The 20324-nt window shown below is 39.8% G+C and overlaps 1 protein-coding gene across 1 annotated transcript in view; it reads left to right on the top strand.

Annotated features, from left to right (window-relative positions):
• GLG1 (golgi glycoprotein 1) overlaps positions 1–20324 on the top strand; it is a 155550-nt gene that overhangs the window by 77209 nt on the left and 58017 nt on the right. The window contains exon 2 of the mRNA XM_012437442.3: positions 4208–4240. Coding sequence (XP_012292865.2) covers positions 4208–4240 — 33 coding nt within the window. The remainder of the gene's footprint in view (positions 1–4207; positions 4241–20324) is intronic.

Raw genomic sequence — 20324 nt, 5'->3', positions numbered from 1 at the left:
ATTCAGTATATACTTGTTGGTTAATTTTTGGAATCATCTCAGAGCATTATCACTAATTATTACTAAAAAGGAAAAAAATCTTCAGTTTTATTTTAGTAATTCTGGGTATTATTCCTCAAGCTATTTATCTTCTAGGATTAAAGACAAGTGAGCCTATCTGTACTTACAGTTTTGTGGAAATAGATGTATTATATCTGATGAAGTGGTTTAATTGGACATAATCAGAATGGTGCAGTGTGAGAACCGAACCTGAATCAGCACCCACATCTGTTTTCTTTCCTTGAGATTTCTGTTAATTGGTTCTTCATCAAATGACTGAGTGCCAAAGCATAGTGTTTTCTTTTTTTTTTTTAATTTACTTTATCGAGTTCATTTATGCTGACATTATTGATGCTCCCACTATTCCCAGGGTAGTATAAAGTACTACTTTGTGTTTTATATTTTGCAGTCTCTGTTATGTTCCTCCAAACCACCACTATGTTCTTGGATTCTAAAAACCCTTCTAAATTTCTGAAATTAATTGTTCACAGTTATGCTTAACAATTCTTCATAGGGATTGGTTCCATGAATCTCAGAGACCTAACATCATTACCTTGTTCTTAGGCATTTCTATTTTTTATCTTTTCTTTCTGGGTAGAGAAACTAAATCTAGGCAAAGGCTGAGCATACTGGCTCACGCCTGTAGTCCCAGCACTGGGAGGCTGAGTCAGGAGGATCACTTGAGCCCAGAAGTTTGAGATCAGCTTAGGCAACATAGGGAGATTTGGTCTGTACAATAAAATTCTAAAAACTTTGCCAGGCTTCATGGCACATGCTTTTAGTCTCAGCTACTGGGAAGGCTAAAGCAGGAGGATGACTTAAGTCCAAGAGGTGGAGACTGTATTGAGCCATGACGGTACCACTGCCCTTTAGCCTGGCAACAGAACAAGACTCCATCTCCAAATTAAATCAATGAATGACTGCAGAAATAAGACCCATTTATAGTCATCTGCAATCAAGAATCGAGATAGCAAAAGAGATGAAAAGCAAGCCCTGGTGCCCAGATTTGCACTTTTTGGTTTTTTTTTTTTGAAACAGAGTTTTGCTCTTGTTGCCCAGGCTGGAGTGTAATGGCGTGATCTCAGCTCACCGCAACCTCTGCCTCCTGGGTTCAAGCAGTTATCCTGCCTTGGCCTCCAGAGTAGCTGGGATTACAGGCATGCACCATCATACCCTGCTAATTTTTGGTATTTTTAGTAGAGACAGGGTTTCTCCATGTTAGTCAGGCTGGTCTCAAACTCCTGACCTCAGGTGATCCACCCACCTTGGCCTCTCAAGGTGCTGGGATTACAGGTGTGAGCCACCATGCCCGGCCCACATTTGTGCTTTGTATCTCCATGGATTATGTCATTTCTTCATGAAAGGTACAGTAGTGCTCTTTGCTTTCCAATGTAATTGACTAATTTCAGATCATAGCTGTTACAGATTCTGATTTAAAGGCTTTGAGATTTTTAATTTATTTGTTTGATAGATGTATCAGTCATTTTTTCTTCATAACAGACACCCTAAAAGTGTCATGGGCTTAAAATGACTTGAGGCTTATTTTTCTTGCCCATGGGTTGTTTGAGATGACTTTGCTTCAGGCTGCAGGTTGAGGGTTAAGTTCAGGTCTGCTTCGCATGTCTCTCCTTTTTGTACTACCATGGTCTCATGGGGAATGTCAAGGGTGCAGGCCAAACCACCCAGGCACATTTAAAAGCCTCTGTTCATATTGTGTCTCTTAAAACTCCATTGGCCCAAGCATGTCAGTGGCCTGTGTTACATTATGTTACATTAACAGTATTAGCAAGCACACAGTACTGCACCTCTTAGAAAGGAATGACATAATCCATGGAGACTCAATTAACTGCAAATGTGGACTCCAGTGCTTGTTTTTCGTCTCTTTTGCCATCTTGACTTGCTCAAGGTTAGCAGAGCTGGGTGTATACTCAGTTTATAGCAGGAGGCAGTACAGACTTAAAAGATAGAGGATCTGGATGTGAAATCCTATGCAAGTGAAAAATTGAGATAAATAATTCAATCTCCTGCTATAGGGAAGCAAGCCATTAAAACAGTAATTTGCTGATATAGTCCTGTGGACTGTAAACGTGACAATACTTTTCTTTTTATGGGGAGCTTGCATCTTATTTGACTACATTATTTTGAAAGTTCTCCAATGCTCTGAATTTCTTTTAAGAATGCTGCTTTAATCGAAAATTGTTGTTTAGTAGAATAAGTGTAAGTAGAGAAGATTGTGATATTAATTGCTTTCCATGCCTTGTTTGAGAAAGAACTGGAATTGCTAATTGATTGGGAAAACTTAAAGGACAGATTTTAAAAGGGTGGCATAGAAAACTGCCTAAGTCTTGTAAATAAACTATTAAGAGATACAAGTTAAACTTCAAATTAAGGTGAGGGGAACAGAGTTAAGCTAGGTTAACTCAGTGTGGAAGCTGATTTCTGCGACTCAGAAAGGCACCTCAAAAAGGCATTAAAGTATCTGCTCTTAGACAAGTAGGGAGAAAGTTCAGAAGTACTGTGTTATATAATATCATCTTACGATTACCTAGCAACCTAATTGAAGTCAATTTTAATATATATTGTAACTATAAATATGAGTTTGTATGTTGTTAATGCCTACTGTATTCTACAGTGGAATTAATAGTTCCATAGGGAAAAGCTTTTTCTTTTTGAAGTAATGCTGGGTGTCTCTACTTGAATTGTTCTATTTTCTTTATTGCCTTATCTTTATCCTTGAATAGAAGACATCTTTTTATCTTTAAAATAGCATGTTTTACTACCTAAATTGATAATATTTAGGTTATTATAGGCACACAGAATTCACTTCATTTAGACAGGTTAGAATACTATGGAAACTCAAAGGAAATGGTGCCTTTTTTTTTTTTTTTTTTTGAGATGGAGTCTCACTCTGTTGCCCAGGCTGAAGTGCAATGATGCAATCTCAGATCACTGTAACCTCTGCTTCGTGGCTTCAAGCAATTCTCCCGCTTCAGCCTCATGAGTAGGTGGGACTTCAGGTGCATGCCACCATGCCCAGCTGATATTTATATTTTTACTAGAGACGGAGTTTCACCATGTTGGCCAGGCTAGTCTTGAACTCCTGACCTCAAGTAATCTGCCCGCCTCAGCCTCCCAAAGTGCTGGGATTACAGGCGTGAGCCACTGCGTCTAACTAAGAAATGGTGCTTTATTACAGTGTGCTTTATTGCAGTCGTGTCTCCTTTGAAGGCACAAACAAGGAAACTAAAGGAGATATGTATTGCAGAGCTATGTAATATTATGTAAAACCTAGTCCACTCTTTTTTGTTTCATGGAATTCAAAGTTCATTTTATCCCTGGTATGTGTATCTGGCTTTACAAAACAAATGTATCTATAGGAATGTGTTTCTAAATGTTTTTTAAAACTTTTTGTTTTTAATTACAGAATCACAGGAGGTTTCAAAAACAGTACCTAGAGGTCTTATGTACCTATCATGTAGCTTCCCCAGTGGTGACATTAGGCCAATTTAAAAATCATTGATGGGGCTGGGCACAGTAATTCATGCCTGTAATCCCAGCTGTTTGGAAAGCTGAGGTGGGTGGATCACTTGAGCCCAGAGTTTGACACCAGCTTGGGCAACATGGTGAAACTCCATCTCTATAAATAATGCCAAAAATACTAGCTGGGCGTAGTGGCATTGTGCCTGTAGTCCCAGCTACTCAGAAGGCTGAGGCCAGAGGATCACCTGCGCCTTGGAGGTTGAGGCTGCAGTGAGCAATGATCACACCACTGCATGGCAGCCTGGTTGACAGAATGAGACCCTGTCCCCACCCAAAAAAAAATTTGAGAGACCATCTGTGCGTTCTTTAATAAACCTGAATTATAAAGTATCCTGTAGGGATCCTTATGTCATTGTTGCTTTATTTATTGCTTTAGCACATTCTGCTCCATTCTCCCTATCTTCACGTTGCACCATTGATTGGGAGGGGATTAAGTCTCATGTACTTTTCTGGTAATTTTTCCTCAACAGCCTGAAAGATGTGGAAGCTCCATTTTACTGCTTACGTTGAAGAAACATTTGGTTGAATATTCAGATTTCTTGTTTTGAGTTTATTTTGGTGGTGTTTGAAAACTTGAAAGGTTCTATATATTTTTTTACATCATCTCTCTCTTTTTTTTTTTTTCTAGCCTGAAAATGAAATTTCTTCAGACTGCAATCATGTAAGTATGGATTTTCTGTGATGCACCATATGTGCTTTATAGACAGATTTCGGGCTGCTCTTCCTCTTGTTCTGGGAAGTGCTATGTTTTCTTACAGTCTCTTAATCTTAAAAGGACAACAAACTTTAAGAACCTTGGTAAAATCAACAAATAATCCTTCATTGTAGAAGCCTGCAGTTTCTCCTAAATAATATTTATGTACTTAAAGTTAAATTTTTCTTCAGTTACAGCTACTGTGTGAAAGTAATTGTCTGCTTATCAAGTCTACAACTTTAGAATTTCCTATTTTAAAGCTCTCTCATTTAGTTATCACACAGTCATCTTCTATTTGCCAGACAATATGGTAGCACATTAAAAGGAGACTGATGTGAAATCAAGTCTGTGCAAAAAGTATTGAGTGCTTTGGTAGAAGTTTATACAGAAGACATTGGAGACACAAATATGAATTTTGTCCAGGTGAGTTGATGTTAGGAAAGGCTTAATAATGGACATGAGGCCAGGCGTGGTGGTTCACACCTGTAATCCCCGCTCTTTGGGAGGCTGAGGCAGGTGGATCACTTGAGACCAGGAGTTTGAGAACAGCGCAGCCAACATGGCGAAACCACGTCTCCACTAAAAAATAAAAATTAGCTGGGCGTGGTGGTGCGTGCCTGTAATCCCAGCTACTCCTGAGGCTGAGGCAGGAGAATTGTTTGAAGCCAGGAGGCAGAGGTTTCAGTGAGCCGAGATGGTGCCACTGCACTCCAGCCTGGGCAACAGAGCGAGAGTCTGTCATTCATTCATTCATAAATAAATAAATAAATGAGATAACACTTGATCTGGGTCTTAGAAGAGGCATAAATATATATGTGGCTAGTCACTTTATCCCATTGTAGAAGGTAGATTGGACTGGAGGCTGTATAAGCAGAGACAGGTTGGCTGTTTAGATTACAACTTATTCCTTTTTTTTTTTTTTTGAGACGGAGTTTCACTCTTGTTGCCCAGGCTGGAATGCAGTGGTGCAGTCTCGGCTTACCATAACCTCAGTCTCCTGGGTTCAAGCTATTCTCCTACCTAAGCCTCTCGAGTAGCTGGGATCATAGGCATGCGCTGCCATGCCTGGCTAATTTTGTATTTTTAGTAGAGGTGGGGTTTCTCCATGTTGATCAGGGTGATCTCAAACTCCTGACGTCAGGTGATTCTCCCAAAGTTCTGGGGTTACAAGTGTGAGCCACCATGCCCAGCCTAGGTTACTACTTATTCTAATGAAAACCTGGGTAAATCAGAGATTTGAAGTAGAAAATAAAACCAGAAGAGTAGTAGAAGAATAGAGGGAAGGCTTTTCTAAACATGAAACAACCCCAAAAGATGTTTTAAAAATATGTATCTGCATCTGTATCTCATTACATTAAAAGCTTTATTCCCAAAAAATGCTTTGTAAAAATGTATTTGCAATGCAGATGAAAAGGACTATATTTGTTAATAGAAAGTGATATTAATAAACATAACAGATATGAATAGACTGTTCACAGGAAAACAAATAGATGTCCAATAAACAATAAAAAGTTTACTCTCAGCCAGCCGCGATGGCTTACGCCTACAATCTCAGCAATTTGGGAGGCCGAGACTAGTGGATCACCTGAGGTCAGGAGTTCGAGACCAGCCTGGCCAACATGGTAAAACCTGTTTCTACTAAAAATACAAACAATGAGCTGGGCATGGCAGCGCATGCCTGTAATCTCAGCTACTCGGGAGGCTGAGGTGGGAGAATTGCTTGAACCCAGGAGGCAGAGGTTGCAGTGAGCCAAAATCACACCATCTCATTCCAGCTTGAGCAACAGGAGTGAAACTCTGTCTCAAAAAAATTTATTCTCCCTCATAATCAAAAACAAAAATTCAACAAAAAGCGAGTATACTGTTGTCATCCATTTGATTAGCAAATATCAAAGATTTGAAAAATGATGCACACCTATAGTTCCAACGGTAGTTCCAACTGACCCTTGAGCTTGGAGTTCAAGGCAGCAGTGACCTATGACTGCAATACTGCACTGCAGCCTGGGTAACAAAGTGAGACCCCCGTCTCTTAACAAGAAAAACGAAAGGATAAATACACAGTATTAATAAGGATGTGTGTATTTAAGCATTCTCTAACCTATAGATCAACAAACCACAACACATGGGCCAAATCCAGTCTACTCTTTGTATTTATACATAAAGTTTTATTGAAACAGACACACCATTTATTCATGTATTGCCAGTGGCTGCTTTTCACACTAGGATGGCAAAGTTGAATAATTGCAACAGGGACTATAGGTCCCTCTAAACCTTTACTTTCTGGCCCTCTGTAGAAGTTGTTTGCTGAACCCTCTTCAAGCCTATGGATGGGAATATAAACAAGCTATAAAACAGTCAACCTAAAATGCATATGTTTTGACCCAGCATTTCTACTTCTATGAATTTATGGATAGTTATGCTTAAAAGAATGGACAGGGATGTGTCTGTAAAAGGATATTAGTTGTGGCATTATTTATAAAACTAAAGATGAAGGGAAAACCTCAAAAATCCATCGATAGACTGAATCGGACAGAAGAGAAACCCAGAAAAAAAGTTGATTTGTGCTTTAGAATTCTCAAAGAGCCAGCCAGGTGTGGTGGCCCACGCCTATAATCCCAGCACTTGGGAGGCTAAAGTAGTCGGATCACTATAGGTCGGGAGTTCGAGACCAGCCTGGCCAACATGGTGAAACCCCTCTCTACTAAAAATACAAAAATTAGCCAGGAGTGGTGGAGCACCCCTGTAATCCCAGCTACTCAGGAGGCTGAAACAGGAGAATTGCTTGAACCGGGGAGGTGGAAGTTGCAGTGAGCTGAGATCATGCCACTACACTCCAGCCTAGGTGACAGAGTAAAACTCCATCTCAAAAACAAACAAACAAACAAACAAAAACCTCTCAAAGAGCTGAGGAATAGGAAGGATATAATCCTGCTGAAAATGGGGGACAAATACTATCCGTAAAACAGGAGACTTGGTTGAAGGTTTATGTAATACGTAAGAAGCAGTCAGGACTCTTTAGAGAACAATTATATAACCCAGAAATTCTTTTTTTTTTTTTTGGAGACAGAGTCTCACTCTGTCCCCCAGACTGTAGTACAGTGGTACGATCTCAGCTCACTGCAACCTCTATCTCCTGGGTTCAAGCAATCCTCCTGCCTCAGCCTCCTGAGTAGCTGAGATTACAGGCACATGCCACCACACCTGGCTAATTTTTGTATATTTAGTAGAGTCGGAGTTTCACCATGTTGGTCAGGCTAGCCTTGAACTCCTGACCTTGTGATCCGCCTGCCTCAGCCTCCCAGAGTGCTGGGATTACAAGCGTGAGCCACCGCGCCTGGCCCAGAAATTCTATACTATAGCATTTGTAATGTCCAGCATGCTATCAGAAATGGCTGGATATGAGACGAAGCAGGAAGATATGAATGATAATCAAGAGATAAAGTAGCCAATAGAGATTCAGAGAAGAGATAGTTCATATATTGGAATTAATAACAATAGACAAGGACTTCAAATAGCTAATAAAATAGAGGAAAATAAAATATTTTTCTATAAATAAAATAGACGAAAATTATAGAGGGAAGACAAAATGGGATAGAAGCAATCTTTGAAGAAATAATGCCCAAGATATTTTTCCAAATCAAATGAGAGGCATTAACCCACAAATTCAGCAAGCTTAGTGAACCTCAAGAGAGATCCATCTACACTTAGACAATTTTTTTTTTTTTTTGAGATGGAGTCTCACTCTGTCGCTCAGGCTGGAGTGCAATGGTGCGATCTCAGCTCACTGCAACCTCTGCCTCCGCCTCCCAGGTTCAAGCAATTATCCTGCCTCAGTCTCCTGAGTAGCTGCAATTACAGGCACCCACCACCATGCCCAGCCAGTTTTTGTCTTTTTGATAGGGACAGGATTACACCATGTTGGTCAGGCTGGTCTTGAACTACTGACCTCAGTTGGTCCACCCCCCTCAGCTTCCCAAAGTGCTGAGATTATAAGCGTGAGCCACTATGCCCAGCCTAGACACATTATTAACAATCTGCCAAAATGAAAAGATAAAAAGAAAATCCAACAAGCAAGCAGAGAAAAAGAGACATTCTCTTGAGGGAAGAAAAATGACAGCTGGCTTCTCAACAAAGCAAGCAGTAGAAACTAGAGGACAATTGAAACAACAAATGTAAAAGGTTGAGAGAAAATGCCAACATAGGATTCTATACCCAGCAAAAAATATACCTTTAAAAAATGAAAATAGGCCAGGCACTGTAGCTCACGCCTGTAACTGGAGCATTTTGGGAGGCCGAGGCGGGCAGATCGCCTGAGGCCAGGAGTTGAAGACCAGCCTGGCCAACATGGTGAAATCCCTCTCTACTAAAAATACAAAAGGTTAACCAGGCATGGTGGTGTGCGTCTGAAATCCCACTATTTGGGAGGCTGAGGCATGAGAATCACTTGAACCAGGGAGGCAGAGGTTGCAGTGAGCTGAGATCCTGCCACCGCACTCACCTTTGGCCAACAGAATGAGACTCTCTCTCAAAAATAAAATAAAATAAAAACAAGGCCAGGCACTGTGACTCACGCCTGTAATCCCAGCAATTTGGGAGGCTGAGGCGGGCAGATCACGAGGTCAGGAGTTTGAGACCAGCCTGGCCAATATGATGAAACCCCGTCACTACTAAAAATACGAAAATTAGCTGGGCATGTTGGCACACACCTGTAGTCCCAGTTACTTGGGATGCTGAGGCAGGAGAATCGCTTGAACCCAGGAGCAGAGGTTGCAGTGAACTGAGATCATGCCACTGAATTCCAGCCTGGGTGACAGAGCGAAACTCCATCTCAAAATAAATACATCCATGAATACCCTGGTTCAAGTTATTCTCGTGCCTCAGCCTCCCAAATAGTGGGATTTCAGATGCATACGACTACACCTGGTTAACTTTTTGTATTTTTAGTAGAGAGAGGTTTCACCATGTTGGCCAGGCTGGTATTCAACTATGTATCTATTTACTTATGTATTTTTCCAGACAACCAGAAAGCTGAGAATATTTATTTCCCACATTCCCACGCTATGAGAAATCCTAAATTCTTGAAGCTGAAAGGATTACAAATCCAAACAGAAATAGCAGCACTAGAAGAGAGAAATAATTAATAAATATGACTATTATTTCATTCTTTAAGAGAACTGACTTGACTGTGCATGGTGGCTGATGCCTGTAATCCTGGCACTTTGGGAGGCCCAAGTAGGCGGATCACCTGAGGTCAGGAGTTCAAGACCAGCCTGGCCAACATGGTGAAATCCCATCTTTACTAAAAATACAAAAAATAGCCAGGCATGGTGGTGCACACCTGTAATTCCAGCTACTCGAAGGCTGAGGCAGGCGAATCACTTGAACCCAGGAGGCAGAGGTTGCAGTGAACCTGGATAAAAAGAGTGAAACTCTGTCTCAAATTAAAAAAAAAAAAAGAATAAGAATATAATTTTACTTTGGAATATTCTTATATTGCATATTAGGTAGCATAATATCAATTCAGTTTGGACTGTGACCAAGTTAAGGATGCATAATCAGGATACAGATTTGTTTCACATGATGATTGTTCAGTTAATGATACTTAGCCATTGTGACTTAAAAGTTTATAGAACTTTATCCAAAACACAAAATATTCCCTGTGACATTATTGTTTTAGGCAAATTTGCATGGAGTGACTTACTCAGCACTAATCGGACTATCACTTGGAACAAATGTGAATTCTGCCTCATAGTTATGAGTGATAAAAAGGAGTGATAGCAGGGAGTGATAAAGAAGCATCTTTTGTTCCTCTTCAGTGTCTTGCACATACAATATTTCTCCATGTCAAAAGTGGTTTTTGGTGTTGGTTTTGTTTTGCTTTTTGAGACAGGGTTTTGGTCTGTCACCCAGGCTGGAGTGTAGTGGCATGATCACAGATCACTGCACCCTCAACCCCCTGGGCTCAAGTGATCCTCCCACTCAGCCCCCTGAGTAGTTTGGACTACAAGTACGCACCACCATGCCTGGCTAATTTATGTGTATTTTTTTTTTTTTTTGATATGAGGTTTCACCATGTTGCCCAGGCTGACCTCTAACTCCTGGGCTCGAGCAATCCGCCCTCCTTAGCCTCCCAAAGTGTTTAGGACTACAAGTGTAAGTGCTATACCCAGCCAAAAGTGTATTTTTTAAATCTCAAAGATTCTTCTACAGGTAATATCATGAATCCTTCCACATCAGGAGTTGGTTCTAAGTACCAAAGTTCTAAGGAAAAGAATTATAAAATGTGTCTTCATACTGATATTGAATGCTTGTCTCATAGTCAGTCCTCTGATTTTACATTACTTTCCAGAGAATGATTCCCTCATACCCTCCCTTTTACCAACCATCACCAACTCTCAAGTCTTCTCTCTCTCCTTTGGAGAGTGCAATGAACTTTCATTATTTATATTTAATGTACAATTTATATTTTACTTTAAAATTGTTGTTTGTTATTTATATACTATTTTCATTTTTCAGTTGGTATTTCTCTCTTTGAAAATTGTGTGGGTATCTGACAAACCTGAATAACTTCTATTTATTTTATTTATTTTGAGATGCGGGTCTTGCTCTGTGGCCCAGGCTGGTCTCCATCTCCTGGCCTCAGGTGATCTGCCTGCCTCAGACTCCCAAAGTTCTGGGATTACAGGCATGAGCCACTGCGCCTGACCAGATAACTTGAACTTCATCAAAATAGAAAACTTTCGTGCATCAGACACTGTAAAAAAAGTTGATTGGGAACCTATACAATGAAAGAAAATATTTACAAATCATGTGTCTGGTAAAGGATCTAGTTTTGAGATCATACAAAAACTTTTCCAACTCTAGAATAAAAAGCAGATTTTAAAATGAGCAATGGATTTGAATAGGCATTTCTCAGAAGAAGACATACAGATGGCCAGTTGCACATGAAAAGATGCTCAACATCACTGTCATTAGGAAATGCAGGGCTGGGTTGGGTGGCTCATGCCTTTAATCCCAGCAGTTTGGGAGGTTAATACCAGAGGATAGTTTAAGGCCAGGAGTTCAAGACCAACCTGTGCAAGACCAACCTGGGCAACATACAGAGACCCCTGTCTCTACAAAGAAGAATTTTAAAAATGGAGCCAGGCATGGTGGTATGATCATGCCACACAGCTTGGGCAACAGAGTGAGACCTTGTCTCTTTAAAAAACAAACAACAAAAGGAAATGCATATCCCAACCACAATGAGATATTACTTCGCACTCATTAGGAAGGATGGCTGTAATCAAAAAGGTGGACAATAACAAATGTTGGCGTGGTTCTAGAGAAATTGTTGTTGGAATGTCAAATAGTGTAGCCACTGTAGAAGACAAGTTAGCTGTTCTTCAGAAAGTTAAACAGAGTTACTGTATGACCCATGAGTTCCACTGTTGGATATATACCCAAGAGAGTTGAAAACATGTGTTCACACAAAAATGTGAACATAAGTGTTCATAGCAGCATTATTAGTAAAAGCTGAAAAGTGGAAACAGTCCAAATGTCCATTAACTGGCTAATGGAGAAATAAAACATGATGTATCCATACAGTGAAATATCACTTTGCAAAAATATGAAACACTGACACATGCTACAACATGGATGAACCTCAAGAACTGGACTCAAAAGATCACAAAAAGGATACAAAGAAAGAAGATTAGCAGTTTCCAGGGGCTTGGAGAAGTGGGAAATGGGAAATGACTGCCAATAGATAGAGTTTGTTTTGGGGGAATATTCTGGACTTAGTGGTGATGATTGCACAACCATAACCTGTGAGTTGTACTCTGGAAGGGTGAATTTTACAATGTGGATTCTATCTCAACAGAGTAGTATATAGTCAGCCCCCATGGAATCACCATACAGCTTCAGATATTCATTCAGATTGATACTGTGTCATTTATATCCCCGTATGCTTCCTCTCCTTTTGTATTCATTTGAAGCATAACCTAGATGTTATATCGTGTTATCTGTTAATATTTCAGTAAATACTCTAAAGGATAAGGACCGCCTGGCATGGGGGAAAAGGATAAAGACTTTTTAAAAAAAAGGATAAGGACTTTAAAAAAAAAAACGAGATTATAGTACCATTGTCATATCTTAAAATGCCATAATTCTTTAACATCATCAAATATCCAGTTAGCATTCAAATTTCCAATTCTAGCATCCACCCTAGAAAGGAATTTATTTAATCTGATAAAACGTGGCTATAAAAAGGCCTACAGCCTCATACTTAGTGGTGAAATAATACTTAAGCATCATACTTAATGGTGGAAATAATAACAGCTTTCTACCCAAGATTGGCAACAAGACATAATTACTCATTATCAGAGAAGTCCTAGCCGGTGCAGTATGGCAAGTAAAAGGAAATAAAACCGGTAATAATTGAAAAAAATTAAGCTGTCATTATTACTATTATTATTATTATTATTATTATTATTATTTTTGAGATGGGGTCTCGCTCTGTCACCCAGGCTGGAGTGCAGTGGCTCGATCTTGGCTTACTGCAGCCTCTGCCTCCTGGGTTCACGCAGTTCTCCTGCCTCAGCTTCCCAAGCAGCTGGGACTATAGGCATACCACGCCCGGCTAGTTTTTATATTTTTAGTAGAGATAGGGTTTCACCATGTTGGCCAGGCTGACCTCAGGTGATGCACCCACCTTGGCCTCCCAAAATTCTGGGATTACAGGCATGAGCCACCGAGCCCTACCTGTTATTTTTTTAAGTGCACTATCAGTAGAATCATAAACTGTCATTATTTACAGATGACATGATTGTATAAATAGATAATCCAAAATAATTTATAAATGGACTAGCACATAATTTATAGATGAAATTATTATTAGTAGTAAATTCACATGATAGATAGTCAGTATGTAAAATTTAATTGTATTTTTATATATTAGTAACAAGTAAACTTTTTAAATGTATTACAAATAATATTTTAAAGTAACATATAAAGCATCAAATACTTAAGAATAAATCTTACAAAAATGTGTAAGATTCCTCTGCAGATAACTGTAAAATATTATTAAGAGAAATTTGGAGACCTAAATAAATAAATGAGCAATTGGTGCTCATGAGTTGGAAGACTTGATGTTACAAAAATGTGAATTCTCATTATATTGACTATAGATTCTGTGCAATCCCATATTTATTGTTATCAAAATGGCCAGGTGATTTTAAAATTTATTTGGAAACTCAGAGTACCTGTTAACAGCCAGAGCGATCTTGAAGAACTAGGCAGAGAGACTCTATCTACTACCTGATGGAAGAGTGAGTGTAAAGCAATGGTAATTAAGGCAGTGTGGTAGAAGCAGACTCATACATAAATGGATACTTGAATAAAGAATCTCAACCCTTAACTATATGCCATTCGTGCAAAATCCATTCTGAATGCCTTGCAGATCCAAATGTGAAAAGTAAAACAGTAAAGTTTCTAAATAGGAAAATATCTTCATGACTTGGAGATTGTCAAAGATTTCTTGAATGGTTGTATGAAAGTATTTCATGTACTCTATAAGTATATACACCTACTATGTACCCACAAAAATTAAAAATTAAAAAAATATTTCTTAAATGGGAAACAAAAAGCACTAAGTGTAAAGCAAAAAGACTGATAAATAGGATTACGTAAAAATTTGTTTTATTTTTATTTTTTAAATTTTATTTTTTAATATAGAGATGGGGTTTCACCATGTTGGCCAGGCTGGTCTTGAACTCCTGGCCTCAAGTGATCTGCCCTCCTAGGCCTCCCAAAGTGTTGGGATTACAGGTGTGAGCCACTATACCCGGCCAGAATTTGTTTTATTAAAGACAATATTGCTGGGTGCAGTGGCTCTGCCCTGTAATCCCATCACTTTGGGAGGCCAGAGTGAGAAGACTGCCTCAGCCCAGAGTTTAAGACCAGCCTGAGCAACATGGCAGAACTCTGTCTCTACAAAAATGTATGAAAAATTAGAGTGTGGTGATGCAGGCCTGTGGTACTAGCTACTGTGGAGACTGAAGTGAGAGGATCACTTGAGCCCAGGAGGTTGAGGCTGCAGTGAGCTGTGTTTGTGCCACTGCACTCCAGGCCAGGTGACAGAGTGAGGTCCTGTCTCAAATAAATACATAAGCATCCAATATTAAGAGTATGAACAGGCAAGCCATAGAGAAGGAAAAATTTGGTAATACATACATCCGACAGTGTATCCAGAATTTATCAGGAAATCACACAGAGCAATAAAGAAAAGCCAATGGAATAAAAAAATATGTAAGATATGTAATCTGCCATGTCTCAAAGATGATGTCTGAATGACCTAAAAACAATGAAAAGGTGCTTAACCTCGATTAGTAATCAGAGACATGGAAATTAAAACCTCAGCGACATACCAGTACCTATACCACTAGAATTACTGAAATTAAAAAGACTGGCAGTGCCAATACCAAGTATCTTTGTGAATGTGGAACAATAGTGATAATGTTAATTAGCACAGCTAGTGCTTTCAAAGCCATTTGGCATTATTAACTAAAGCTAAACTTAAGTGTAGCAAATGATACAGCCATTTTACTTCTAGGTATTTACCCAACACAGATACTTGCTTATCCAAAAGGGCTAGCGCATTTATAGCAGCTCACCACAGCCCTACGAGTAGAGGGTTAGCAAAGCCCTTTCCCCTTTTTCATGAGAGTTTGAATTCTGTTAAGTTCTTAATTTCCCTTTCCTTTAACCTAATAAGAGTAAAATGTCAACTAAGTGCCTAGGCGGCATTATTTTAGTTAAAAGGACCCTGACTGGTAAATTTTAGATGGGCTATGAAGAGCTATAAATGAATTATAAATGCCAAATCGGAATGCCATACTTTCAGGCTTCGCTGGAATGTGGTGACTCTTAGCCTGGATGTATCCTTTGCAGGGACCCTGGAGACTATGCCAGAGGGTTGTTACAAAGGATATTGGTTCCCATGGGGCCTGAGGCTTCTGAGCCAAGACACTTCCTTTCCATGCCCCTGTGACTAGACAATAGTCACAACGGCCATGGGGAGAAAATGCCTCCAGATGGCTCTATGAGCTGCTGCCAGGATTCACATTGAGGAGGGACAGTTGATGGCTGCCCTCCTGGCAGTTTGTTGTTACTGTCTTTTTTCAGCCCAGACCCTTCCACAGAACCTCAGACTTTAGCTACTGCTTCCACATTTCTACTTTGTCTAATAGTCATTTCCAGAGTGAAACTCTTGATTTTCTGCCCCTAAACCTTCTCTTCCTGTAATCTTCCCCATCTCCACTAGTGGCTCCTCTATTCTTCTGGTTGCTCGAATGAAAAACCTTGATTCTTCTCCTCCTCTTACACTTCACGTTCAATTCATTAGTAACCTTCTGGCTGCTCCTTGAACTAGATTCTGAATTTGACCATTTTCACTGCTATTGCCCTGATCCAAGCCATCATCAGTTCTCTCCAGGACTTCTGTGATGGCCTCCTAAGTAGTCTCCCTCCTGCTTAGTCTATACTCCATGCTACAACTGGAATGATCCCTTTAACATGTCAGTTCATATTACTGTTCTGTCCAGAAATACTGATTAAACTCCTAAATCTTGATGTCCTGCAAAACATGCAGAGTACCAGCTCTCTGACCTCTTCTGCTATGACTGTTGCCCCTTGCCAACTCTACTTAAGTCACAGTAGCCTTCTTGCTATTCTTCAGATACTCAGAAAATGTTCCTGACTCAGGACTTTGGCATTTGCTATTCTTTCCACATGGAACATTCACCTTTTGTGGCTGTTCATTTTCCTTGTGTTCCTCTCTCATGGAAAATAGCACTCCCTTCCCTCACTTGCAATTTGCTTTGCTCTAGCTTATCACCAGACACATTTACTTTATTATTTGCACCTTATCTTTCTCTCCTTCATAGAATGTAAACTCCTTGAAGGCTTTGCCCTTTTTGCTCACCGCAGCCTGTCAGTGAAATTTCACCATCCTGGGAATAAACAAAATACCTTAAAGCTTTCAGAGAAGAAAAACCCAGGTCAAAATCAAAGTAGTGGCAATTTGAGTAATACACATTTTTTCATCAGCATTCCTAGAAGCTAGAAGACAGTAGACCAGTGCTATAAAACTCTACCAAAAAATGATATCCAGTTAAAGTAATATAAATATCTTTCTGTCATGCAGTTCTTCCACACATTTACGACTCATTAATTTTTTCTTTTTCTTTTGAGATGGAGTTTCACACTTGTTGCCCCAGCTGGAGTGCAGTGGTGCCATCTTGGATCACTGCAACCTCTGCCTCCTGGGTTCAAGCAGTTCTCCTGCTTCAGCCTCTCAAGTAGCTGGGATTACAGGCATGCGCCACCACACCTGGCTAATTTTGTATTTTTAGTAGAGACGGGTTTCTCCATGTTGGTCAAGCTGGTCTTGAACTCCCAACCTCGGGTGATCCCTCTCCCCCACCAGCCTCCCAAAGTGCTGAGATTACAGGTGTGAGCCGCCGTGTCTAGCCGCATGTTTTTTAATAAAGCCCTTGGAGATGTGCTTCAACAAAATGAGAGAATACACCAAGACAGAGAAAGATAAAGAACCCAGTGACTAGTGAATCAGCTTAAGAAAAAAGCAAAGGACATTCTGAGGATGATACATGTACAGAGAAAACAGCCAGACCTTGGTGGAAGCAGGAAAATGAAAAAACTGCAAGAGGAATGTCTCACTGGACAGACTACAACATTTTGAGGAGATTTACATTTCTAGTAAAGAGATTGAGGATATAAATAATGGGTATATAGGAAAACAGACCTAAGAAATAAATGACTGTTAACTATAGAGCAAACTAAAAGTCATGCAGGAAAATAAATACCATATTCTGTGTGTCTCAGTATATATAGCTTTTTACATAGTCAATAATGTGAATACCGAATATCTAATAACATTATGATTTAACTGTATTGGGAGAACTGGGACCAGGAAGAAGGATATGAGAGTTCATCCCTCTTCTATAGTGTAAGTTACTATAGAATATCTAAAAGTGACAAGTCAAGAAATGACAACTTAAGCATGTAGTTTAAAAATATGGAGGTAATTAACATAAGCAAAAAGAATTGAAAGTGTCTGCTTCTGGAGAGTCAGTGGGACTTTGAACAGGGAATTTTTTTTTTTTTTTTTTTTTTTTTTTAAGACAGAGTCTCGCTCTGTCGCCAGGCTGGAGTGCAGTGGTGCGACATTGACTCACTGCAACCGCCACCTCCCAGGTTCAAGCAGTTCTCCTGCCTCAGCCTCTCAAGTAGCTGGGACTACAGGCGCACGCCACCACACCCAGCTAATTTTTATGTTTTTAGTAGAGACTGGGTTTCACCATGTTGGCCAGGTCTCGATCTCCTGACCTCGTGATCCACCCGCCTCAGCCTCCCAAAGTGCTGGTATTACAGGCGTGAGCCATCATGCCTGGCTGTTTGTTTTGATTTTTAAACTAACTTTATAGAACTGTTTGACTGAACAGATAGCTTTAACTTACAATTTTAAGGGTCAATAAAAGAGGAAGTAGAAAAAAGAATTTTTTAAAAAAAGGAGTAGATTAAATGAGCTGTAGACCGACTGTATTTTCAAGGAGTTTGACTGAAGAAAAATTACCCTTCACTCCCTACCCCACACCCTGATCCTGTAATTATTACTTTATTCTAAATATTTCAAGTATATCTCATCTGTTTTCATTCAAATAACTTACTGCCTCTTGATCTACTAACCTCCCTAAATCCTGCCCTTCTCCAGTGTAATTAGATGTGATCTTTTGATTTCTCTGGTCAAAATTACCCATTAACCTTCCCTTTTCTTTAAGATAAAATTCAAAATCTGTAAAATGAACTGCAGTACTCAGTGTGATCTGACCCCTGTGCCCCGTGTCATCTTTCATACCTTCAACTCCAGCTATTCTGAACTCTGTTTCCATAGGTTATCATTTACTCTCTGTGTCCTTTCTAACTTTGTACACTTAGAACCCTAGTCTCCCTCAGTTCATCTGACCAAATTGTTTCTTATCCCTGAGGATCAAGCAAAGGATGACTACACTGCTCCCATGACCACCTGTTCCTCCTCTTACCACTCAATGAAATGTGTTCTTCCTTTGTATTCTTTAAAATCTTCTGCATGCTTCTGTTATCACATTTATCACACTTTGTTTTTATTTTTTTTCCAACCTGATTCTTCCTTCTTTTGTCTTCCTGTGGTTGATCTTGAAGTGCTAAATAGCCTTTTTTTCCCTTCCTTCACCTTTCTCATCCCCATTACCTAGAAGGATGTCCAGATTATAGTAGTTACTCATTACACGTTTGGGATGGGTGAATAGATAGATTAATGGATGAATAATTTAAGGAAATATATATATATTTTTTTGAGATGTAGTCTCATTCTGTCGCCTAGGCTGGAGTGCAGTGGCGCAGTCTCAGCTCACTGCAGCCTCTGCCTCCCAGGCTCAAGCACTTCTGCCTCAGCCTCCCTAGTAGCTGGGATTACAGGCGTGCGCCACCACACCCGGGTAATTTTTGTATTTTTAGTAGAGACAGGGTTTTATTTACCATGTTAGCCAGGCTGGTCTTGAACTCCTGACCTCAAGTGATCTGCCCACCTCAGCTTCCCAAAGTGTTGGGTTTACACGCGTGAGCCACCGCCCAGCCTGATTTAAGGAAATTGAAGGAAAAGTACATCATACTAACAATAGTTGTTATCGTCCCACTGCAGTTATTTTTCTTGTTTGATTATAACCACTCAGGGGAAAGGACACTACCAAACACGGTATAAGTAGTCAGCTCTGAGTAATCAAGTGTAATGTGTGCTTACCTGTTTTCTAAGGGAAAATGCATTTTTGGCAGCCTATGTTAGATTCCCTTTTTACTTAATTCCTGAGAGAATAATAATGCATTAATGGCTCATATTAAAAACAAAAGACCAATCCCAGCACTTTGGGAGGCTGAGGCAGGCAGATCACAAGGTCAGAAGTTCGGGACCAGCCTGACCAACATGGTGAAACCCTGTCTCTACTAAAAATGCAAAAATTAGCTGGGCATGGTGGTGTGCAACTGTAATCCCAGCTACTCTGGAGGCTGAGGCAGGACAATCACTTGAACCTGGGAGGCAGAGGTTGCAGTGAGCCAAGATCACGCCATTGCACTCCAGCCTGGGCAACAAGAACAAAACTTGGTCTCAAATAAATAAATAAATAACCATTAACCAGGCATGGTAGCGGGCGCCTGCAATCTCAGCTACTTGGGAGGCTAAGGCAGAAGAATCACTTAAACTCAGAGATGGAGGCTGGAATGAGTCGAGATCTCGCCACTGCACTCCAACCTGGGTGACAGAATGAGACTCCTTCTGAAATAAAGTAAAATAAAAGACTAGAAAGTAGATTGACAGTTGCCGGATGATGAAGATAGAGAGGATAAGGAGTAACAGAATGGGTATGAGTTTCTGTTTAGGGTAAGGAGAATGTTCTAGAATTAGGCCGTAGTGGTAGTTGCACAACCTTGCGAATATACTAAAAAAAAACACTGAATTGTACACTTAAAAGAGGTAAATTTTATGGTATATGAATTATGTCTCAATTTGAAATGGAAAAAAAAGATGAGATAGAGTAAAATGTTTAGCATTTGACAATACTGTCATGGTTATTTGGGAAGAGACTTGTTTATAAGGAAATGTATACCTGGCAGAACTAATAAGTTTTCAAATAAAAGTTAAAGACATTCAAAAGATCTAAATGGTTATCTGAGCATCTTTTGGCAGAAAATCTATTTCTTGCTCAATTGTGGGACATCTCACTTTGCATTAGATAAAGTAAGGAAATATTCTGCAGCTTGTATTTATAATTTTTCTGGCTTTTGTTACTGTTTGTCCTAAGCTTTTGAGATACCAAAAAGCTTTTCTTTTTCTTTCTTTTTTTAAAAAAAGAAAGAAATGGCTGAGCATGATGGCTCATGCCTATAATCCCAGCACTTTGGGAGGCCAAAGCAGGTGGACCACCTGAGTTCAGGAGTTCAAGACCACCCTGGCCAACAT

The sequence above is a fragment of the Aotus nancymaae genome, unplaced genomic scaffold (assembly GCF_030222135.1).
Source record: "Aotus nancymaae isolate 86718 unplaced genomic scaffold, 86718_ANA_hifiasm-v0.15.2.pri h1tg000030l, whole genome shotgun sequence".
NCBI classification, from domain to species: Eukaryota; Metazoa; Chordata; class Mammalia; order Primates; family Aotidae; genus Aotus; species Aotus nancymaae.
Note: the sequence above shows the minus strand (reverse complement) of the source record. Positions and strands in the feature narration are given on the sequence as shown.